Below are 23,746 nucleotides of genomic sequence, written 5' to 3' on the forward strand. Positions count from 1 at the left end.
CTTGTTTCAAACCCATACTCGGAGCGATTCAGAAAGGCTCATCAATATATACGCCTATAGTATATACGCTATGTACTCATGGGATTATAGATAATTAAACTAATTTATCCACGCCACACAAACTCGACCACAGAAATAAAGGTCAAAGGATTAGCGTTGACATGAGCCAGCTCAAATCGCTCATCAGCATCGCGGAAAATCTTAGCCCATGCGTCAACAGGACGCTCTCTTGCATTGAATAGTGCCATTATTCTTAGATCGGAAGCCGTGCCCATGTTTTGGATCGAACGTGCCAAGGCTGGTTCTTCGGTCTCGCCCTGGTTACCAATATACTCGATGAGAACCAAACGAGCGCCCGGCTTTAAGGCAGGAATCATAGCTCGTAACATCTTGACTGCCTCGTGATCCGGCCAGTCGTGGAGGATCAGCTTGATTATATAGATGTCTGCCTGGACAGGTTGCGGTTGGAAGAAGTCATGTGCTACGAACGATACACGGTCTTTCAAGTCTTCAGGAACATTGGCCTCGAATACCGTCTGCACTTGCGGTAAGTCCTGCACTGTAATAGTGAGTTCAGGAAATTTTTGTGCCAGCGCGAAGGCATCATGACCAGCAGAGCCCCCGACCTAATCAATGTTAGCTACCTATATTTCTAACTAATCGTACATTTCGTGATAGTTATACATAAATACAATAAGGAATGGTAAGAACTTACATCAACCACTGATGCCTTTCCTACGGCTTTCCAATCATAAGCATCGAGCACTATGATGTTGAAATTAGTGAATGCTAGCCAACTCGCTGACTACCGAAGGGGGCTTGGGTTACAATTCCAATATTATGGGCTTGTGTTTCAAAGAGGATTTGGGTTCGGATAAAAAACAAATAATGGATAACAAACTTACAGACTCCTTCAAGATGGAAGAGCCCTTTTATGTAGGCCATGAATGAGACAAATTCTTTCTGCCGCCAGCCCTTATTCTCCCCTTCGCCATCATTCTCAAGCAGATCCCAAGAAGTTTTATGCTTTCCAAGTTTCCCTCCGCTATATAGTAAGGCAAATGATGTTTCCTCCATATCCTGGGTTAAAGCCGGCTTTCCACGGCTATATTTTCTCAATGCTTCAGGCATGATCATCATCGGTGCACTTGCGACGTCTAGGACTGAGGATACAAGTGCCTTTAATCCCGCATCCCGTGCTAATGCTGCCGACCGAGAAGTATGACGAATATTCGACGAGGATTTACCAGGATCCGTTTCTTCGAAAATGCGGAGAGTCACAGCATGCCGTAGAATCCGTCGAACGACATCCTCGGGAAGAGAAACGCGCTGGGCAATTTCAGGGTACGAGGCGGTACCGTCGAGGGGGACGGCCGACCAGAAGTCGAAATGGTTCAAGATATTGAGTGCTGCAGCATCGGGTATGCACTATACATGTTAGGATAAGGGGGATCTAAAGATACTTAGATGATAAGATGAGAATTCTCACGCTATGGACATAATTATAAATACTCTCACTCGGACCCTGTGAGAGATACCATAGATCTGATAGAGCATCCGCTAACAATTGACGAGTTACGAATATTTCGGGCGACAAGCCACTGTAACTGGTTGGACTATCGGCCGCAAAGGTCGGCTGTTGGATATTATTATCCTTTAAGTAGCGCGTAAACGTCTCCGAGAGTTCCGTAATCTTTGCCGCAAGGCTGTTTAGTGTTGGTTGAGAATCTGCCATTGTATGGATTGATCACCCGTGCTCTATTCTCAGTCCCGAACACCAAAAAGAAGACGACTAGTAAAAACAGAAGCATGGCTGGGGCCTGGAAGCTAGGTGGGTTTTTATATTAACTAAATCCCAACCATGATTATCCAGACCCTTCGTGAGTATAGGAGGTCCGCAGCCGGAGCTGTAAACTAAAAAAGATGTCTTGGTATTCGGTCTTGGTATTCGGTCGAAAGCTTCCTCTTTCATACGAAGGATAAGTGACATGTGAGCCGATTGATTAGATAATGATAATCTTATCAATCTAATCAATCTCATCAATTTCATCAAAGGAGAGGCCCGGTAGGAACGTGGAGAGGTACATGGAGCACCCCCATTCCAGCCAAGCCACTAGAATTACGTGCAAACGTAAAAATCTGTTGATCTTGAATGGTGAATTCCGGGAAGTGTCGTTAAGATCATCCACTTATAGTGATTTGATGTTCCAATTACGTATAATATGTCGCTCATCTCCACTTACTCACCCACATACCTGCCTAAGGTAGCTAGGTGGACATCTGACGTGACTATAAAGATCGATCTGGAAGGTCTCTGAGATGGGTCATGCAGTTCTAGTTTGCTGAATTTACTCTCCATGTTTGCTGTTGTGGTAAGAGATAGCTAGCTCCGATTGCCCTTGAAACTAAGAAGTTAAGGGGATACAATGCCATCATTAACTAAGGCCTATACGTATAGTATAAAAATTGTATTGTATTCTAACTGAGGTACTACAAAAAATCATTAGCATTGTTTACCTTGGATGTGATATGGGATAGATTCCTACGACTATAAATGGGAAAACAACCATTGTAATTACCGGGCTCTTCAAATACTACCTAGGTATACTGCGGGTAAGTTCGTATTTTCGCCAAGCTTTCGACTAAGACTATAAGTAAAATTCTCCAATTAGTAGTTCGATGAGTCGATCTAGTTCATCAGGAAACTCGGTAGTGCTGAAAATAACGTCGTATTTCATAAAATTTTCTAGCCTTCAGTTAGTACTACTAACTGGTACTAATAAAGAAAAGAAATATTAACAAAAGTAACGGTAAGATATGCATTCATGTATATTTTATTCCATAAAGGGAGAAGGAGTAGAAAATTCCTCCAAGGCTCTGAAATAGAGATGAAGTTGAATAAATCTAACTTTAGGTACTTAGCCTCTGTGTGACTTACATGTAGTGGACCTAGGTGCTATATATATATAAGTACCATGTATCTTAATTATATAAGCACATGTCAAACGATCCACTTAAATAGCCACAGTCCACATTGCATATGCCTTATGACGCCACATTAACCTAAGCTTTCAGATATTAAACATTGAAACTACATCATCAGATTCCACACCTTGCCAACTCCTACTTCATTACGTGAAAATGGGGCTCGTCGACTATTCAGATTCCGAATCCGACTCCGAACCCGTTGCCAAGACCGCGCCCCCCTCACAATCGGTGGCCGCTCCAGGAGCGAGCGGCAAGAAACCATTCCAGAAGGTAGTCGACCGAGCGAAACCGGGCAAGATCCTCGTCAACCTCCCGCAGAGCTCATCTAGTCGCGACAAGAGCAAACCTGCAGATGGAGATAATGAACCACCCCCGAAACGCACAAGGGCTACGGGTAGAGGAGGCGCGTTCAGCGGCTTAAACTCGTTCCTCCCGCCTCCAAAGAACGTAGGAAAGCCTGCGGCGTCGAGTAATAGCGGGAAACCGGCGCCAAGGCCAGGTATCAACCTGAAGACGGGTGCTACCCCTGGTTTTAGTAGGGAGGTGGATGGGAATGAAGAGGGGGGTTTAGATGAGACATCAAAAAGGGGCGAAGATGCAGAATCTACGACAAAGCAGCCATCTATACCCGCGGAACAGAAGCCAGCAGACGAGGTCAAATTAGTCGGCAAGCCATTAATGTTTAAGCCATTATCAGTATCGCGAAAACCAGGCAAGAAGAGCGCGGCCAAAGCATCGAAGAAAACCACTACTACATCTACACCGCCAGCTCCTCAGCCAAGTGCGGAATCACAGGCACAGGAGAAAGACAAAGCGGAACCGCCTCCGAAAAGGCAGAAAATATCACTTTTCTCAATATCCGACGACCCGGAGACAGAAGCAGTAGAGACCACCACATCCAGCACCGGCATCTACGAACCCATGTTCAGCGCCCCCACCTCCGCAGCGGACGACTTCGCCGCATACGACGCGCAATTCGCAGCATCCCACAACACATTACCACCCCAAGCCACCCCCTCCAACGCCGACACCCTCGACTCCATAGCCGCAGACATGAACCTATCCGCCGCAGCGCGACGCGAGCTATTCGGGCGCGGCGGCGACCCGTCGTCCTCGTCAGGAAGTCGCGTGGTGCGCTTCGACACGGACCGCGAGTACGCGCACAACGAAGCGCTGCGCGCCTCGGGTCAGCTACAACCCACGTATAACCCCGTGCGCTCCATCGCTCCCGGGAAGCACAGCCTTCGGCAGCTCGTTACGCAGGTCCAGAGCCAGCGCGACGCGTTGGAAGAGAGCTTTGCGAAGGGACATGGGAATCGGAAGGAAGCGAGCGCCAAGTACGGGTGGTGATGATGATGATGGTATATCTCTTAAGGCAGGAAAGGGAAAACTCATTTATGTCTATCTGGGTACCTACCTACCTACCTACCTATTTGTGCGTACATGATAGGGAGTTTGGCAGTGGAGAATGAAGGCGGCTTGGTTGAACTAATGGTAGGATACTACGGCATGGCATAGCATTGGCGTAAATCATAAATCGTTGTCCTCCGAGGCATTCATCAAATCAAAAAGTTCATAACCAAAAAGAGAGATATCATGAGTTATTTCCTTATTTTTTTTATCGTCATGCCCGGTGAAGTAAGTAAGCGCCTATCCTATCCTATCCTAATACCATCATACAAGACGCCGAGAATCAAACCGTTGGGCGGGTATATCTATCTACATTACGACGTACATACGTAGTTTATATAAACACAGGGATATATAAGGTATACCTGATATATGCAATCTCCGTCCACAGTATACAGCAAGTAGGTAGGTAGATAGTATCTGATCGCTACCTAGATACCTAACAAGTTTCCACCGCCGCCGTCTTCCCCTGCTGCCACCCATCCCCCTTAAACAGAAACCCCCACTCCCCGCGCGTCACCGGCGATATGTCCTCGTACCCGTTCGGCGTCAGCGGCCCCAGCCGCTGCGACTGCTGGCTCTCGCGCGGCGACAGCATCATCATCGAGTCGATCGAGGCGCTGTTCCAGAACGCTAGGCCCGGTATTGGACGGGCCGTGCGGTCTCCCTCCTCCGAGTCGTCTTGCTTCCCACCGTTTTCTTCTCTGTTTTCGTCATCATCATCATCGTCGTCATCGTCGTCGTCGTAGAAAAAGCTGTTGATTTTGATTTCTACCTGTTGTATATCCCCTGTACTATATGGTGGTTTGTCGGCTGAGCGCTTATTCGTATCTATTGCTGTAGGGGCTTTTTGTGTCGCTACTTGCGGCACGAGTTTGGCCGTCGGCTTGAATATCCGTGTCGTTGTGGCGGTTGCTAGTTGCGTATTTAGTTTCAACACAGGTGTTGTCTGTGTTCTAGGGGGTGTCTTTGGCGGAGGCGGTGCGCCGAGTTTTATCACGGGTGTTGTCTCCCGCTCCCGTTCCTCGTGAATCATTTCGAAAGCCCCGGTTCGGTCCGGGCCTCCGTATGCTCGCCTATACATATTCTCTACGTCTTTCAACGCTCGCGCGTTTACCCCGAGCCAGTCGTAGCTCCGGAGGAGATCTGATTTTGATATAGGCCGTCCACCATTGGCAAGGACAAGACGCCGTAATGCATCTACCGCATCTTCGAGGCGTGTGCTATCTAATGTCTTTGTAATGGGTGAGATGGGAGAGGGTAAAGTAGTAGTAGTGCCGTATGTGAAGCGCGCATAGACGGCAAGGGCTGATTTAAAACTATATAGTCTGTCGAGACCAAGTAACGTTAAGCCTTCAGACGAGAATAACACCTCGTTTTGCAGCATACTTCTGCGAACAAGATCTTCGTTTAGGCCGCATGCGGATGCAGTAGCAGCTGGAGGTAACCAGCTCGTACCTATACGAAACTTTCGTTCCGCTTTAAGAATAGTGGTCCGTAATGTCTTCTCGGCCTTAGGAGTGAGTAAGCTCGTGTGTATTAGCCGAATGCCAAACTCATTTGGCCCCTGTGTTAAGGAGGTCGTTGAGGAGGCTGTAAGGACACTAGATGGCGTTTGGGGTGTCATCGGCGTGCGAGGAAATGGTGTACCAGGTGTTGGGGGCACAACCCAACGACGAGGGCTAACAAGTGGCTCCGTCAGTGGAGGTGGGGATGACGGAGACGACACAGCTGTGCTAGGTAAAGAGTCTGATGTTGTAGATGATACGCTAGACGTCGAGTTTCCTGTGCCTCTTCGGACCAGCTGTCTCAGCCCTATGACAGGCGAAGCAAACCGTGGAGACATAATCCCCGGTGTAGGTGGAGGCGAAGTCGGCGTAGGACATGGTGGCATTACGCTCGGGAGTTGATATTCCTTCCGCACAACAACTAGGGTAATATGCAAGGCTTTCCTCGCAAGTCTCTTCGACGTATACTCTAGTGCTTCTGTTAAGTGAGAAGGTAGGTTATAAGCATCGAGAATCGAGGGTCCTGCCTCTAAAGGCGAGGAGATGCGTTGCTTCGATAGTGACATAATGATCAATGAGAGGACTCCTCAGTAAGAGGCAACATAGATGATGTCTTTAAGCTGATAATAGAAGGAGAGCTGACTCGGATGCTTTGTTGTCCGGTAGCGATGACTTGCACTTGGATCTTGAAGGATGACCTGTTAGATATACTAGGTAAATATATCACGACGCTAACCTAGGGATCTTAAGATGAGATCCAAAATGGGAAATGAGTAAGGCCAGGAAGATGAGGCCAGAAAGAAGAGGCCTTGCTACAGAATAAGTGTGGATATAAAAAGAAAGGCGCTTCGAAACATGAAACGACGAAACGGAGAAACAATAGAAGAAAAGAAGGTCTGTTACGAGGTCGAACCCCATGAGGTGTTCATGGGGTTGGAAGAAAGGGGTGGGGGGAAGGGGATTCAAGGAGTATTGTCATTATTATTATTTGTTTTCCCGTCTCTCCCTTGCTATACTTCATGATTTCTATATCCGGCGGCCATGAAACTTAGCGTCAGGCTCACCTTGGCCACCGCTTTTGGCTGGTAGTGGTAGGTTGGCGGTTGATATGTCTCGTTTCAGGAGAGAGAAAGATATGTGATTCGTTAATAGACCTAGCTAAGCTGTCACATGCAGCTACTGTTTAGATGCAGCACTGGATATAATAAGTCAGGCGTATACAAAGACCCTCTTATCTTTGAAGAGAGTATGATGTGTTTACTTAGACGTTATTAGTCCTAGTAGCCCTAGACTTATCATGCATTAAGGTATGTACATACGTGGATCCATGGGTCCGTGTGTTTGTGCGTTTGTTCGTTTGTGAAATTTATGTGTGATAGTGATTAGATGGTGTGCTGGGACCTGCAGCTCAGAAAGCTAACAAAGCTCACAAAGACAAGATTTCCTCCACTCATCTTAGAGATATCAAAACCTTGAAATGTTAACCAACCAGATGTCTTGCGGCTTTCTCCCCCGCATCTTGTCTCGGCGGCTACAATAATCAGAATGACCCAAATATAGATGCCGGACTCGGTACCCGACCATTAAAACCCCTGTTATATATTTAAGCTAGACTTATACTAGTTAGATATCAAAAGATTCTAGCAAGGGGTTTGATCCAAAAATAGACCCCATGTCCACCCCATGTCCTAGAAGTTAACATCGGTCCATTGTTGACGGGCAGTCGGGTCCAACAAAAAAGACAAAAGATGTCGTCTCTCACCAGAGAAGCACCCGATAGCTATACTATCAAGGTAGCATTTAGTCTGCACTTGCATCTACTTGCGTTTACTTACATCTCGTTCATTAATGTGAATGACCAATCATACCTGGTCTTTGTTACTGCATCTTCAACGGATTGTTGTGATTCCGAGAGAAGTTTACTTACCATCATTTTACTTCAACTGACAACATATTTTTAGCACCAGTTGTTTCAAACAAGACATAAGACTTCTCCTGTGTAACTCTGCTTTAATAACTCAGTAGCTAATTGCAATCAAATCATCGTATTATTCCCTTTTCGCCTTACTGTACTGTAACTAACTCACGTAATGTGAATAAGCTGGGTATTCGGTGAAAAGTAAGCAAACCAGCAAACCAGTAAACCAGTAAACCTGCCATTTCCACCCCTTCTGGCTTAAACATCATCCATCGCAACGAAACGCAACGAAACGCAACGAAACGCAACGCAATACACAGCACTATCTTGTGACAATTGCTATGTAATAAACCATGACTCGTGTAATTAGACGTCCTAATCAAACATGACTAGAATCGCCCACCTCTCTTACTGCTTACGCCTGAACAATATCCTTGTGTAAAGTATCATTTTTGTCCATCCCTTAAGACGCCTACCACGCCAGTGCTATGCATTGTCTCTAGTTTACCTTTCCGTTTATCCGACCGGCCTGTCATCACGTCTTATATCATCAGTCGTATGTTACAACAACCCGTTCGTCTTAGCTACCCCTAATTGCTGCATTAACTTAAACGGTGGCTAAAGGGAATGTTTCGTAGGAACCTGAGGTTTACTTATACTAGATCACGATCGATTTGCATGCTAAGATCTGTCAAGTTATCCATTTGTTCCGAAGAGCCGACTGACTGTTCCCAATCTTGGGCTTTGTCAGTCATAGTCCATGGTGGCGGTGGTAGAGTCGCTCCACATACCGGAACCGTCCTCTTCAATTTCGTCGACTGTTAGTCTGACCATCGGTTCCAAAACAACTATTCCAGAGTTAGCACGTAATGGGCCTAGCGGGTCACCTGCCACCTTCCAGTATAGGAATTCGTACCTTGACGGAGTTCCATATACTGTGCCCTAAGACCATCATCCATCTCCTCGTTGAGACTAAAGTATGGCTCACACTTCTTGAGCACTCGGTCCAAAGGATCTATCGTGTATTTGGCTGCCTGCGCTGCCCGAGAAACGTACGTATCCCGTAGATACTCTAGACATGAGACAGCCAGACGCCTGACCACGGAAATTATTGCCTGTGACCTTTCAAGCCCCTCATTGATCTCCCCGAATGTAGGCGAGGGTCCGTGCCTGAACAACTTCTCCTGTAGAAAGTTGTCTACATCATCGCTGACTGCGTGGTCGATGTATCCGAGAAGTCCCGGGGCCCATTTCGGGATGTTCTCCAAGCTATGTAATCGGATGATATCGCTTGTCTCGCCCGTGTTTCTGGCTCCATTAAAGATATCTCGTTGGAACTCAAAAAAGGCTCGGCCTTCTGCGTTCTGCAGGCTCCTGCACTGGTTGGATATATAGTTGATTAGGCGATAGACACTGTCGTATTGAGTACTGTAGCGGCAGTACGTTACGGCAACGCGAAGGAAAGGCGACACCATATGAGAAGTCAAGTCTCCAGTGATATTAAATCGTAATGTGAGGTATACCTTGAAATCCATTGGCGGGGCAAAGCCCATGAGGCGTCTGATAATAGAATCGGTAGCCGCTTGATTCTGGTTGAGAGAGATGAGCTTTTCCGTAAAAACGTTTGCTTGACCTCTAGCCCAATCCCGGTATAGAATATTACACTCTTCTACCGTGAACGGAACCGGTTCATCCTGGAGGCCTAGTGATAATCGACCATGAGCATCCTCGGGGAATCTTCCCGGATTAGGTACCAGATCTATGGCTGCCATAAGCTCATCAATAAGGGCGATAATACTTTCATAGTTGGGTGGTCTGGCCGACCTTCTTGATACTGTATTGAGCAGCCTAGCATATTGTGAGGGAAGATCAAAAACCTGGTCAACTGCAATCACCATGATAAGCCTGACTAGGAAGTCCCTATCTAGGAACGCCAATGCTTCATGGCGCCCCATTCGGGCGAATTCAAGCATGGTTCCAAAGTATTCCGGCCAGGAATTAAGGCGTGAGTGGAAACTATCCCAAAGGTACAGGAAGATATCTAAAGTCATATCCACTATGCTCAGACTCCGGTCCACAGTGCTGGAAAGTATTATATCATCGTCATTATCGAGCGGGCCGTATTCTTCCGGAAAGGCGGTTTTGAGGGTTAAAATGACAAATATGAACATTTTCCCAATATCCTGACGCACGCCGAGATCTGAGTTTCTCTGCAGAAGCATGCGTAACGCTTCCCTGTGTTGGTTGAAATAATCGAAGAACGAGTAACAGCACATAGTACACCGTTGACAGACTTTGACTAAAAGGTGTTTAAGTTGGTCGTAATCCGGCAAGTCCTTAGCTCGCGATGCGATTTGGTCTAGATGACCGAGCGCCGTCTGCATCGCTAGATTTTCTTTTATGTGTTCTTTTGAGCATGCGGTACCCCACGTATTGGCGAGTACTTCGCACACAAAAGGCATGTGAGCCGGGTCGTAGAGGCAATGACGCTGCACTATTGACCAGTTATCTTCCTTGACTTGAGACTCGAGGCTCCTAGGAAGATTGCACCGGAAAGGACCGACTTGACCAGATTCCCTTAACATATCTTGCTCCTTCTGCAACGAGGTAGATCGCTGGTAGAATAACATATAAGCACTATATACCTTCTCGTAGGCGGCACCAGCCTCGAATTGTGGGCGGTAGTCTGGTCCCCCAAAGCAAGCGCTTTCCATCTGCGAGGGATCCCACGACGTAACTATTTCGTCGTTGAATTCAACCCAAGATGGCGTGCTGCATGCAGTTGGCCGTTCTCGAATATACGAATAGTAGTGACCAGACTCCGCGGTCCCGGAATGTACGAGAATCCCTACTAGTTCGAACATGTCTGGCTCGGTATTACTAGAAGGATCGCTTAAATGCTCAATAGTATAGGGCTGCATGTTTATCTTGTTTGGAAATGGAAAATAGTCATTGATCTTGCTTCGTGTTAGGGTTCTCAGACTAAAGTCAAATCTCTTCAGGTGAAAAATCAAGTTATCGGGAATATCCTTGAGGCACGCCCTGGGTATATAGTTAGTAGTGTCGGTAATGAATATATACCATGCTAGACTTACCTTTTGACTGCATCCACATGTCTGTCGCAATCGGAACACTTGTATTTGTTATCTAGAATTGTTAGAATGGTGCAGGTTAATTAGGAATGATACAGACATACCTCCTTCCATGATTTCGCCGTCTACGTAGGCTTGGAGACTTTCCTCGAGGCCCGCTTTACCTTTGATGTCGCACTGGATTGCGGAGAAGGGCTCAATACGTTCCGAGATATGTTGGCATTCTTTGGACTTCACTTGCTGGACCAGCTCACCACCATAAATCGACCTTAGCTTCTTCTTGTCGGCTTCTAGAGGTAACTGTGCCTCCCATCGATCAAAAAGAAGACTATAAAATTCGTCCACGTCCATTTGGTTGTGGATATCAATAGGCGCCTCGTCGTAAGTCATAATTTGGCTAACACATCCCGAAGGTTCTACAAAGCGTCGCCGACTATCCTGGAGAAACGTGAAGAGTGTCTGGGTCTCGTGAAGTAATGAGTGCGTCAGCTGGCCCCGTACTCGCCTCTCAAGTATAAAGCGGCGGAATCCAACATTCATGAAGAGCTGTGTGAAGAGTGAGTTCAAATAGCAAGTATTCGAAAGGTTTCGTAGCCCGGAATATCCGCATGACGATCTAATAGCATTTGACCTTTCAAAAAGCTGCGGGAGGTCATACTTGTACGTCTCCATACCGTCCTCGCTGGGACGGAAAGACGTTAGTGTATCCAGGTATCGGAGTATACGCGGAGATAGTACCACATCCTCTTTGACCAAGGCGAGTATAATATCGTAGAGTATGGTTCGCGACGGAGTGTGGAGAATCACCTTAGGCACCAGTTCCATATCTTCATCTTCAGATGGAAAGAGATGCCGAGAAAACAAATCCGATACGAAGTCAGGAGGAAATTGGACCCGTTCCTTTCTGGCCGATGCCTCCCTGATGCCGACAATTATGATCATGACAAGCCCATGTGCCACAAAGTCCCTGTCCGGATGGGCTATGTCCTCTGTAGTCGTGTGCGAGAGTAGGAGTTCCCCACATTGCCAAAGACAAGTGGGCAAGTCAACAACTCTGGAGTTCTGCTCGTTGAGTTTTTGAAACAGCTGAAAAGAGGTAGTAAACGTCTCTTCGCATTTGTTCGGTTCTTTAACAGCAAGATGTACCAGCTGGAATATAATAGGCCAGAACAGTTCGGCAAAATCTAACGCCTGCGCGCCAGGTACAGCACGCCCATGCAGGCTTTTAGCAGTAATCAGCCCAGCAATACTCCTCCTCACAATAGGACGGGGATCGCTAAGCACAAGGCGCTGGACCAGCTTTTGCAACCCAATCTGATCCCGAAATCCCTTCCAGAACACCCCACTCTTCGCACAGGACTCGAGCAGGGCTTCAAACGATCGGCTAATCAGTTCTATGCTGAGTTGATTTGTTTGAGCCAAGGTGGCGCCCATAAGAATTGCCGAAAGCCTTTCCTGAAGGTTTAGTGTTAACAGTTGCACCACCGTTCCAGTATCCGTGATTTCTTAACATGGTTAGCTAGTAGTTCAGTAGTAGATCGGCAATATTACGTACCCTCTAAGAGATTAATAAAATTGTCTACCAGCTCAAGACTTAGCTTGAGCTGAAGAGCCTCGCTCGAACCTTGTTCGACAACCTCAGAATCACAAATTGCTGCAATAACTAGGGACATTGCCCTTGCCGAAGCATCGTGCTGGTCATTTGTTGATTGCAAATGGGTCTCAGAATCCTGCGAAGATACCTGCATCACGTTGCTCTTGAGCCGTCGAGTACTAAGATATTCACGAAGAGCATGCAGTGCATATAGCGATTTGAAAGGCTGTCCAAGTGGGAAAACATCTCGATAAGAAGTCGCGGGATCTTCAAACGCCGTCAGGATTGAATCGTCAGCCGGGAGCGAAACTAGAAAGTGATAGATCTAATGATATGTGAGCACATTCCTAAATATTACACAAGAAAGAGCCTACCTCTCTTGCTAGCTTCTCTTCCATGCTTAAATACTCCCATAAGTCTTTAAAGTGACTCAAGATCTCGATATCCAGTGGCGAAGCTCCTGGTTTTATGCGTTTGGGAGAAGTCGTAATGCCAGTCTCTTTCTTGACAAGGATCAGTCCGGTTTTTATGTCAAGCTCTTCTATTGACTTGCATATTGCGCTTTCTGATGGCGCGAGAGGTTGCCCGCGATAATAAAGCCGGTAGTTGTCAAATCCCGTAGCTTCGCGCAAACTAGCGAGTAGTGAAGCCGCTGTATTTTTGAGCCCAATATCTAGGGATTTTATATCCGTTTGATCATTGCCATCAAACGATTGATACTTCAAGTCTGCAGATTCACCATCGACCGGGCTTGGAGCCTGGAGCATGAGAGACCGCAAATCAGGCGCCGCAAAATGGGGCCTGGTTTGCAGCGCCTTCAGAAGCGCTATAAGAACCTGTAGGGATCTTGTGAATTGCAACTCATGTTCCTCATGTTGTTCTTTAGACGGTACAATCACTGTGGGCTCGCTGTCTCCATTGGAGTTGCCATCACTAAATTCCTTTAACCTTTGGGCTGCACATTTGAGCTGCTGTAGGCACCGTTGCACTAGAGCAAAATGAACCCTCCTTGCGCGGTGAAGTGGATACGATAGGATTATCTTGCTGTCGACATAAATATCATCAACCAGCGTAGAAATAGCCGTTTCTTCAACGGTGTGGCATGGAGCCGTCAATATCATCTGCCAAAGTAATTCGAGCCCGGCATACTTGACATTGTCTTCATCATCAAGGACCACACCATTGACATCGTTTGCAAGAGGAATAATAGCTTCTCTAACGAACGCGAGAGAGCCTCCGCAGTAACAGCTAGGTGGTAGTTGAGGTAAATACTCTCGCAAGCAAGCATTGAGGAAAGGGTTATCCAGGCGTGTCCTCTTGAGTGCCGCATTTAAGTCGTCCCAGGCAGCTTTTCTGTCATCCTGGCATGCTGCGCCATTCCCAACTAAGAGATCCCAGAGACGTCGGCCGAGCTCCGAATCGATGGTGGAACCATGGTTCACAATAATGGCGGAAATAATCCTTCGACGAGCATGGCCTATTGGATTTGCATAAACCGGAGAAAATCCAAGGTCTTTCGCATTGGCAATCGTAGATTCTAGTTCGTCAACCAGAAGCCGCGTCAGGTCGTGATCGGATATCAACATCTGCAGTGCCGGGGAATTACCAATAAGTGTACTTAGTACATGTAGACTCCCCGACGTGCTGCGAGATTTGGCCGCAATATCATGCACACAACTCATCCATATGTTTTCACGTCCTGCCGGGTCAGGGCCTGAGTGTAAAAGAGCACTGAACTTCGACAAGGCGAAGTGGTGAATTTCCGGATATAATACAGAGCCTTGTGGTCCAAGGATAGACGACTCTTGAAGTAATCGAACACATATTTGGTAGGGCGAAAGAGGGACCAATTGGTAAGGTAGTATCTTCTCCTGCATTTGCTTTGTAACCTGGTCGAAAAGATCACGCATGCAAGAAGAGAAAGACTCTATCGGTAGACTATGGAATTTCTCACACATATAGCTGAGACTTTCCGGCTCAAGGAGACCAACTACCTTAGACATCATGCGAACTATGGCATCAGAGATTCGGGGGTCCTGGGTTGACGTCAAAGTTTGCCAGAGTAATTCTGTCTGCGTGGCAGTATAAGTTTTAGTGACGGCTAGGAATCCAACAATATTAAAGCTGGTCTGGGTGATCTCTGGATGGCATGTTGGCCCAAGAAGATAGTCGACGATCCCAGTTTTAACCAGATAACCAGATAAATATCGAAGGTAGGCTAAGTAGGGAATATCATCTCCTAATTCCTGTCGTTCCATATACGTCCTCCATTGCACAACGAGATCTTCGCATAGGTGCGATGTTGCTGCGACTCTAAGTTGCATCTGACGTGATCTCACTAGCTTGCAGCATATGCGCATTTTCCATTCTAATGAAAGAGCCTCTTGTCTGAATCTGTCTTGAAGATCAGGATGCATTTTTCGGTGATCCTCGAGTATTGGGGCGGTTTCGATAGTGTCGCCGAACAAGCTAAATTTGTAAATTGTCGTGAGACAACTAATGAGATCCATGGCTGTCCCAGAACCTAGATTGTTGGTAGACTTATCGATCACGATGTCCATGGCCTCCGAGACCGCAGCAAAAAATTTGAGGCCGAAGATCATGTTTTTCCTTGAGCGATCAAGTACTGATGGAGAATAAAAGTTGGGAGGTGACAGCTTTCGATAGCTATCACGCACAAGGCTGTCCGTAAGGAAAGTGATTCCAACAAGATTATCCATTACTTTCTTAGGACATCGCGTGAGATTAGTCGTAATTAATTCAGTAAAGCGGCTCAATTGAACCTGTAGGCCATCGTTACTTGCTTGAAGTATGTCAAGTGGTTCTAAGACTCCCGGGTGGTTCGCAGGGATGTACCCGTTAATAACAGTATGATTTTCATCCTTACCCGCAAGACTGCTAAATAACCGAAGGAAGCTTGGAGATATCAAGTCAAAGTCGCTGCCCTCCTTCTTTATGACTTGTACTAGTGTTCGGCAGTCAACTAGGAGAAGAAATCCAGTTAGTCTAGCAATCTGCATAAACATCTGACTAACGATGTCTCGAGTGTGATTGGATTTCGAAGAGCCGTGCCTAAAGAGGGAACATCGTTAGTTAAGTCATATTGGTGGAACGCTTGGATTATGCATACCGATGGCCTATAGAACAAAAAAGCTCAGGAAGAGCCTGCCAAAACTGTTTATTCTCTTGGTATGTCTCTACGACGACAGTGTAGAATTCGATATTTGCGCATGATAGGTATGAATTTAGCCAATTATTTAGTTCATGTAAGGCATCGTCGACATGCGAGGATTCTAGTTTAAAGTTAGAGGATTGACGGGAGTTGGGAAATATCGACGCACGTTGTCGAAAATAATCTACCAGACGAACAACCGTCTCGTGATATGACTCCCCATCAGTATGATATGGAAAATCAAGCATGACAGCACCAAATTTTGTGATTTTGTCGACTGGTAGAAGCGTTATGTTGGGTTCCATATCATAGAGTAAGAGGTCATCCTCGATTGGCGCTTCTGGACTATCAAGCTCGGATGTCGGCGACGATGTATCTTCGGCCGAAGGTACCTGTATCATATTCACCTCCGGTTCTTCGACGCTAGCTTTTATATTGTCTTTGCGGAATTGCGCAGGTGTGGGAGATGGAGGGGAGGAAGGTGTATTCTCAAGGCTGTCAGCATTCCTAAGGTTGATAGTGACCTTACTAGAAACAGGTTCGGCAGGAGGCTCTGAACGAGCCGGCGTACTCGGGGGAAGTTGCTCTGGCGAGTCGACCCTCATGATGTTAGAGTCGGAAGGGGTTCTTTCGTCGTTTTGGGATGGAATAGTTTCGACTGACGAGCTCCTTGAACCAGAAAGGGAGGTCCTACGACGTTTTCGGGAAGAAGAATCACCGTCGTCAAAAGGGTTAGGTCGAGTTGAGCAGGGCTCAGAGGAGACGGCTCGTTCTCGCGGCTCGGATGATCTCGAATCCTGATCCATCTGTACCTTGCTGACAGGGTCGGGAATGGTGGAAATCGTGGAGCTCCAGACAAAGCTTGAGGCGTTCGCGCGAGAAGGCTCGGCGGCTGCTGCTGGACTCCAGAATTAGCATGTGGGTTGAAGAAAGATAGGCGGGGTAAAACACTGGGAAAATAAACACAATAGAATAGACGGTAGGAAAAGAAAAAGAAAAAGAATAAAAGACAATCAAAGGTCTATAAGGGGTATCATCAAAATGTTGAAAGAAGAGGAAATGATTCTCGTAAACTGCAAGAACGATAATGAGAATTCCCCTTGGTCAAGAACCGGCCGGGGAATAAAAACAGATAGGCACCTGTAATAGTTCGTGACGATAGAAGATAGGTAGAATATAGACGATAGACGATAAACGATAGACGTTGGAGAAGCTCCCAGTTACTTTGTTAGTAACGGGGACTTTTTTCTTTGGGACTCTGGCGTCAGTGGTGCGAGTATGAAGGAAGCTAATGGTGGGGGAGGGGCGTGTGGAGAACTTGGTTAGGAAGGCAGCCCTGGGCCCTGGCAAAGTGGGAAACAAGAGCTCAGCTACCCGCTACAGTAGCAGCATTACCTGGGACTAGCTAAGAAATTGCTAATCCTAGGCAAATGGAAGGTAGGGGTTCTTTGTCCATCTTTCCCCGGGGAACCAATCTCTATCGTGCGATCTCTCGAAGATTTCCAATATCCAAATTTTCTAATGACGAAGCTTGAAATGTGACGCAAGGTGGGTTAACCACTTACCTCACATAAGAAAAACGGCAACCAGCTCGAAGAGTGTTGTATTGCTTTAACCACCGTTGGAAGCTCTAATGCTTTAATGCGTAGAGATACATATAGTTGATCAGGTAGGTTAAATGAATAGATATATGTAACGCGAACGCGAACGCGAATAAAAGTATCCTCGGCGTATCTGATTGAATAATCAGGGTTCTTAATAGAGAGACAGAATATGACACTGAACTGAGTGGGTAGCGTAAATAATCGAGCCAGGCTGTGAGTCGAATATTGCCTTGGGATGGTTTTGTCTCGAAAGAATACCTAGGTGGGTATATCACAATAGCTGTTAGATGATTAATGAAAAGTGCCAGAATTAGGCGACGCTAGTGCATTCTTGAAGTGGGGAAGATGTGCAGAAGATGTGCAAAAAAGACGTGCGTACGCTGTGCTACAATACTGTATGTAAGAAGAGCATGAGGTATGGATGTATTAACGTATCAATCAGTACATACCTGCCTTAGGTACCATAGGTATCATGTGAATTAGGTAAGTACGAAATGTTGAGATAGTGCTTTATACTACACAACTTCTAATCTCTCAACAATAGGTGAATAACGTCGGGAAGGCCTGCAATCAGCTATCGGTAGGGCGCCCAATATCCGGATATGATGCAAGATTGGAAGACGTATGCACAACGGAATACGATGTAATTATTTTCCAAGCTAATCATTAACAAATTGTACATAGCATATGTTGGTAGGGAAAGTCAACTTACTTTAGCGGGTCTAGGCTGCAGGGTCAGGCTAGATATGTACCGAGGTCCTGGTCTGTTGTGTTGCCAGGCTGCCAGGGCAAGCAATTAAGCGCCGTCCTCCACTTAGGTATATACCATGTAGTAGTTAAAGTTCTAGAAACGCCTGCTTTTAGGCAAATATTTTATAGGTGCACGCACTGACTTATAAAAAGGTATATCCTTCTTTTCATTGTTTTAGATGGTATTAAAATTAATATAAAGATGCTTGAATACGGTCGCAAATAAGGTATGTATTCTGCCATAGATACCTTAGGTACCTATATCTAGCTAAAGTACATACATGTACCTAATACTAGGATGTTAATGCATTTAATCATCCCCAACTTAAATGATTTAGACTATATAGAGGTAGCTTAAAGTCTTTAAGAATTTGTAGGTATTCTTGAAGGGCATATATACATTTCGATAGGATATTCTAATATTTAATAACTAGTTATACATAAAACTATATAAAGCAAGGCACATAATGAGTGTGCATAATGGAGCTGCAAGCATAAAATAGATTTACTATCTTAGTTGGCCGAGTTAACCGTATTACATGTAGTGCACCTATGCACATACAAAAGCGGAACAGGTGGGCTGTGAGGGACTTGGTTGCAGGTATTAAACACATAAATAATTGAAATACATACCATCTCACCTACACTACATGTAAGTAAACAACAGTGCCTGATGATATCTGCATCCCCAGGTCCTAAATGTTAGAGATGGGATTCGACGCCCTATCAAGACTAAAAAGCGCTCGAGTAGCCACAGAAGAATACCTTAAAGAGAAATGGTAAATTTCCACAATTCCCCTTCATCCCTTAAACGCCGCTTATTCAAAGGTCCTCGCTATTTCCAATATTCGAGCGTCTAACACACGATTTCCATGACAGGGAACACAGAAAATCGCGGGGATCTTCGGAGATAGAGGAGGATGTAATCAAAGCTGAAAAGGAACGTCGTCGACAGGAAAAGGAAGAATTCCTTAACCTAGTTTTGGCGAAAATTACTGGGGACTCAGCTGTCGAGATGCCGCCGTTACAGTGGAACCTGGTCGCGTCTCGTAAGGCCGTTTTCTTAATCACCACGCTTATCGAGTTTGGCAGATTTGAATTGTCCAAAAATACGTACAAGTTGCTTGCTAAACACGTTGGTATGAGCCAAAATAGTGTCAGTCACTGGGCATTATGTGTGATTGACCGCGGTTTCGACCCTTCTTACTGTTACGACTTAATGAGTGATCAGATGGCGCTTAATGCTATTGGTAAAAGCTACTTTCGGGTAGCCGAGATTACCCCAGAATTCATCCAAGCATGGAGCTCATGTTATTATATCGGGGAGACGACGAAATCTCATGAAGAAATACAAATAATAGGTAAGTAGACGCTAAGACGGAGATGCTAAATTCTTTTGCTAATATCGAGCTTTAGGAGCTAATCACATGTCGGTTCACCCGCGCTACAACCTCTTAACGAGCAATTGTCAGGATATGGCAGAAAGCCTTGTAAGAGAGTTATGCGACGGCAAGATAATCAGTCAAGCTAAGCTAAGCGAAGAACTATCATTGGTATCTCCAAAGATAGCCCTGGACTTGATGGTAGCGCGGTTGAGGTCCAAGATTGAGGTTTTAGATGAGCATGAGGATAGTGATACTGTGAAGGCGGATATGGATACTATCAAAGGATTATGGCATAAAGTCAATCGATAATTAATATTGATTTTTCTATCATAACAACTAGTAAGATAGAGAAATGTATCATACTAAATACATAATCTGTAGTTAGGGTAAAAATACCTAAACATACAATTTTCTACCACGATGACTTACAACTAGGATTTCGTCTGTTTGATACTTTGAGAGCTTAGACTCGTGCACAGACCAACAAATCCATATTAGGTTCAATAGGTGCGACGCGATTCCACTAAGATTCTAAGAAACTTATTTCGGTTTCTAAAACAATACGAATAGAAAAGAAGCACAAGTACTCTAAATTGGATTGGGTTTCACCTAAATTAGTCACAATATCGGGAGTGAATTAAATACTTTTTACGTTAACTAATTCAAATTACGTGTGAATATGGAAAGGAGAAAGAAAATCGTCTATCAGCTAGACACTCCCTATTCAGCTGTATCATGGTAGGAAACACATGCCTCCGGCTTTTCCACACCAACATGTTTAACAAACCAATGCTAACGATGCCAGGCCTAGCGTGACTATGGAAGACCAAGAAACCATCTTAGAGCTTCTATGCAAGTGAGTGAAGAGTCCATCAGATCCTTCTCTCAGTCTAAGAACCTAGAAGAGTCATATTTGTATTCTCTATGCTAACATATTAGAGTAGCTTGCTTACACCCCTGGGTCAGTACCGCTCAGAGTATGTTGAGTTGTCGAAAGGCAAACGCGATAAGAAACGGAAACGCAAAGTTTTAACCACACATTCTGAAAACGTTTCGCCTCCTCCTTCTCCGGAGTTGAAATCGTATGTAGACGTCGGACTTACAACTGTCACGCGTCGTCTACAAGAACTAGCATCTAAAGCACAAGCTGTGGAGACCAATTCAGACGACAAACTCCCTGCTCAAGGTGTTTCTCTCCGCCCTTATTCAGCCATCTTCGTAGCCCGATCTGGACAACCAAACGTTCTTAATGGACATCTGCCACAGATGGTAGCGATTGCTTCGAAATCACATCCTGAACAGATGCCTATTAGGCTAGTAGGATTATCAAAGTCATGTGAGGATCGTCTATCTGAGTCGCTGGGTATACCCCGTGTTTCCTGCATTGGAATCCGCGAGGATGCCCCTAATTCCAAGGCGTTGATCGAATTCATAACCAAGCATGTTCCTACGATTAATATACAGTGGGTGGAAGAGGCGAAGAAAGCGGAATATAAGGCAACTAATATTAACGCGGTTGAGACGTTTGTTGGTACTAAGAAGCAGCATAACCGTGGATTGCCTGGGTAATGATATTAGTTGGTCTATATATATCGAAAGAATTATATCTTTTACGGGACGTTGGGCATGTGTCATGTGCAACTGCTGAATTTACCCGTTTATAGAACTCTCACTTTGGATATAGAGTCCCCTACCTGAATGAGGTATGTAAATCAAAGTGATTATATCCCCGTATGCCATACTATATTTTCAAGACTCTGATAATCTAGATATCCATTTTTCTACCCATCCAGGTAACCTTTGCCTAGTTGATTTCGTTTGCACTTGCGTGGGTGCCTGCATCTGCAAACACCAGTCTGAACCAGAGTATGTTTCCATACGTGTATCTTACTGATGTATTCAGAGCTAATTGCGTTTTAAATAAATAGCAGTGGTAGTAGGAAGTGCAATTAGCAGATACAAATTCATGATACTACTAAAGCATAGATTACTTTAAAAGGGAGGAGTAAGTGGAATCCTAAGGTGCCTGCCTAGGGGTTTAAATAGTTGAATGTATCGAAGGAAGGAACCATATGACTGTCTTTCCTATTGTTTCCGAGGCGACAGCATATGTGCAGGTTCGATTACCTATAGGTACCTAACCTAAAGGTGCATAAGGTAAGAACTACCGTATCTTTACATTTAGGTATTCTCTCTGCCTGCACACATTCAAACCCATAATTTCACGAGTCTTAAACATCCTGAAGTTTTGTTTTGATTCTTATCTTCTCCTACCAACCTTAACAACTCTCTGTTGTTGAGCAAGTCAGTCTCCCCAAACCCACCATTCTGTATTTTACCCCTTGCACACTTCTACTTCTAATAACCTTCTGAGGCTGTCATAACCTAGTTCTTACAATTTGACGGAGTTATTTGGACTTTTTGTTTGTGGTTACTGAAGAGCCCAAGGAAAAAAAAAACGAATTCTACTGTCAAGATGTTGGAACGTGGGAATATAGAGGACGCGAAAGAGCTACAAGCTTCTTTCACACGCGCAAAATCACCTCGGCGCAATAAACGAAGTCAGGATAGGAGAAACGGAACCAACACGCGACGGGGAGGTGCCTTAGTGAACCATCGCCAGCAACATAACCAACATGGTCAAGGTAGTAGTGTTCAGGGACGTGCTCAACTGGACTCAAATTCAATAATTCACCCTCGAGGAAATATGATACAGCATCACCCTGTACGATCAACTCAAGGAGGTATCACCCCAATGTCTCACCCTCACGACATGCCTATGTTCCGTGGTACTGGTGATTCACGAGCTGTTCTCGCTGAGGATATACCCCCTCTACAATGGCCCCCCGTCTCACAGAATGTAGCTCTTACGATTCCCGCTCCGCAAGAGACATGGCAGAAACACATTACGTCCTATAGTGAAGAGGGAAACATTGCATCGAAGCGTCTTAAGAGCGAACCTACGGGGGATCCAACTCAGCTACAAACAGCCAACAGCTTTACTCCGCCACAGTTTTGTGGGCAAATCTTTGGCTTGCCGAGTGAAGGCGGCTATTTACAAACTGCTCAAGCCTTGACTCCATCTCAATCCAATAATAATTTGGCGGACCCTGCTTTGGCATACAGCTCCGATGCTTCTACCTTAGTCTCTCAACGAGCCACTTGGCACAATCACTCGAATTCTATACAATCCGAGACATCGCTCCTTGATGAAGGGGGTGATACGATTAGCCAAAACGTGATGCAATTCACTAGTAAGAACGAGGCTCACCAAGATGATGATGTGGCCATGGGTGGCGTGGAGACAAGAAGCAGCGTCAAAGTAGGCCTCAAAGCTTCACGATGGAACCCTGACAACCCTAATCGTTATCCTGAGAAACATGTTCCTGAGCACATCTGGGGAGATCCCATGCGTGTTGATCCACCAACTCATGAAAGACGCGGTCCTTCCGTTCCAACCGGCCAAACTGTGATCAGTGGTATCTCCAAAGGACCCGGTCTCGCAGACTCTCGCTGGGCCAAATAAAGTCAGCTAAGAGAGGCACTATACCAAACGCCAAGTCCCTATTGTGGTTGTGCCTATATTATTACCAGATTTCATCAAGGACTGTCAGCTAGAATACCTCGAGTATTCAATGTTTCTGTTCATCTTTACGAGTATGTGAAAGCTCCTTTCCGGATTCATTCAGAACATCAACCATACGGGCTTAATTATAACGGCGATATGTAATTTTATGTCCCTGATTTTGCGACCAACACCCTCGACTATCTGCTTAGGTAGGTATTGATGTTTTATTAGCCGCAACTACGATATCCCAGGCAATGGCGCACGAACGACTACAAGCCAACCTCGACAAACTCCAGGCACATCACTTAATATTGTAACCCCTTTTTGTAAAGGTGGGGATACGATCATGGAATATCGGCTTCTTTTCTATTGACTTGACTCAGCATATCTTCTGCTAAGCTAGTAGCAGGCAGCTCTCTATTCGAAGCTAGTTGTATTGTTTTCTCGTTTTCACGTTGTTACGCAGATCATGAGCTCGTGTAGTTTAGTAATTCGGTTGTATTGTTTGTATTTATGTGTGGTAGTAATTAGGGGCTTGGAAGCACACACTGGACTTAGAGATGTCTACGTCTATTATATCACGCCTTGGCTCGGCGGCCTTGTACACAGAGGCATAATAATAATGATACGTTATGAGCCACGCTGCCATTTATTTTCAATAGTGAAATTGCAAGAATTGGCACCTTAAGCCGATAGGTAGAACAACATGGGGAAAGTAATAATGAGGACTATGAGCAACAACCGCCTAATATACGTG

The 23,746-nt window shown here is 45.5% G+C and overlaps 7 protein-coding genes across 7 annotated transcripts; 4 read left to right on the forward strand and 3 right to left on the reverse strand.

Annotated features, from left to right (window-relative positions):
• Positions 1-104: 104 nt before the first annotated feature.
• Positions 105-1,735, reverse strand: GL218_01583 (6-hydroxytryprostatin B O-methyltransferase; the record flags this gene model as incomplete). Its single annotated transcript, XM_033578057.1, has 4 exons — positions 105-626; positions 716-765; positions 906-1,428; positions 1,490-1,735. The coding sequence occupies 4 exons, from the start codon at positions 1,733-1,735 to the stop codon at positions 105-107; spliced, it is 1,341 nt and encodes a 446-aa protein (XP_033438649.1).
• Positions 1,736-3,141: 1,406 nt separating this feature from the next.
• On the forward strand, positions 3,142-4,338 carry GL218_01584 (putative mitotic checkpoint protein prcc protein; the record flags this gene model as incomplete). The annotated part of the gene is made up of 1 exon (XM_033578058.1): positions 3,142-4,338. One exon carries the CDS (start codon positions 3,142-3,144, stop codon positions 4,336-4,338), a length of 1,197 nt encoding a protein of 398 aa, XP_033438646.1.
• Positions 4,339-4,837: 499 nt separating this feature from the next.
• GL218_01585 (uncharacterized protein) lies at positions 4,838-6,472 on the reverse strand (the record flags this gene model as incomplete). The annotated part of the gene is made up of 1 exon (XM_033578059.1): positions 4,838-6,472. The coding sequence occupies one exon, from the start codon at positions 6,470-6,472 to the stop codon at positions 4,838-4,840; it is 1,635 nt and encodes a 544-aa protein (XP_033438647.1).
• A 2,099-nt stretch (positions 6,473-8,571) lies between these two features.
• On the reverse strand, positions 8,572-16,488 carry GL218_01586 (Ubiquitin carboxyl-terminal hydrolase 34; the record flags this gene model as incomplete). The annotated part of the gene is made up of 8 exons (XM_033578060.1): positions 8,572-8,672; positions 8,741-10,866; positions 10,920-10,971; positions 11,021-12,421; positions 12,472-12,835; positions 12,885-15,582; positions 15,641-15,803; positions 15,852-16,488. 8 exons carry the CDS (start codon positions 16,486-16,488, stop codon positions 8,572-8,574), a joined length of 7,542 nt encoding a protein of 2,513 aa, XP_033438644.1.
• Positions 16,489-18,744: 2,256 nt separating this feature from the next.
• Positions 18,745-19,730, forward strand: GL218_01587 (uncharacterized protein; the record flags this gene model as incomplete). Its single annotated transcript, XM_033578061.1, has 3 exons — positions 18,745-18,815; positions 18,916-19,397; positions 19,453-19,730. 3 exons carry the CDS (start codon positions 18,745-18,747, stop codon positions 19,728-19,730), a joined length of 831 nt encoding a protein of 276 aa, XP_033438645.1.
• Positions 19,731-20,100: 370 nt separating this feature from the next.
• On the forward strand, positions 20,101-20,990 carry GL218_01588 (uncharacterized protein; the record flags this gene model as incomplete). The annotated part of the gene is made up of 3 exons (XM_033578062.1): positions 20,101-20,159; positions 20,227-20,277; positions 20,366-20,990. The coding sequence occupies 3 exons, from the start codon at positions 20,101-20,103 to the stop codon at positions 20,988-20,990; spliced, it is 735 nt and encodes a 244-aa protein (XP_033438642.1).
• A 1,186-nt stretch (positions 20,991-22,176) lies between these two features.
• GL218_01589 (uncharacterized protein) lies at positions 22,177-22,947 on the forward strand (the record flags this gene model as incomplete). Its single annotated transcript, XM_033578063.1, has 1 exon — positions 22,177-22,947. The coding sequence occupies one exon, from the start codon at positions 22,177-22,179 to the stop codon at positions 22,945-22,947; it is 771 nt and encodes a 256-aa protein (XP_033438643.1).
• Between the last annotated feature and the right edge of the window lie 799 nt (positions 22,948-23,746).

Source organism: Daldinia childiae, assembly GCF_008694065.1.
Source record: "Daldinia childiae strain JS-1345 chromosome Unknown Scaffold2, whole genome shotgun sequence".
In the NCBI taxonomy this organism is placed as follows: domain Eukaryota; kingdom Fungi; phylum Ascomycota; class Sordariomycetes; order Xylariales; family Hypoxylaceae; genus Daldinia; species Daldinia childiae.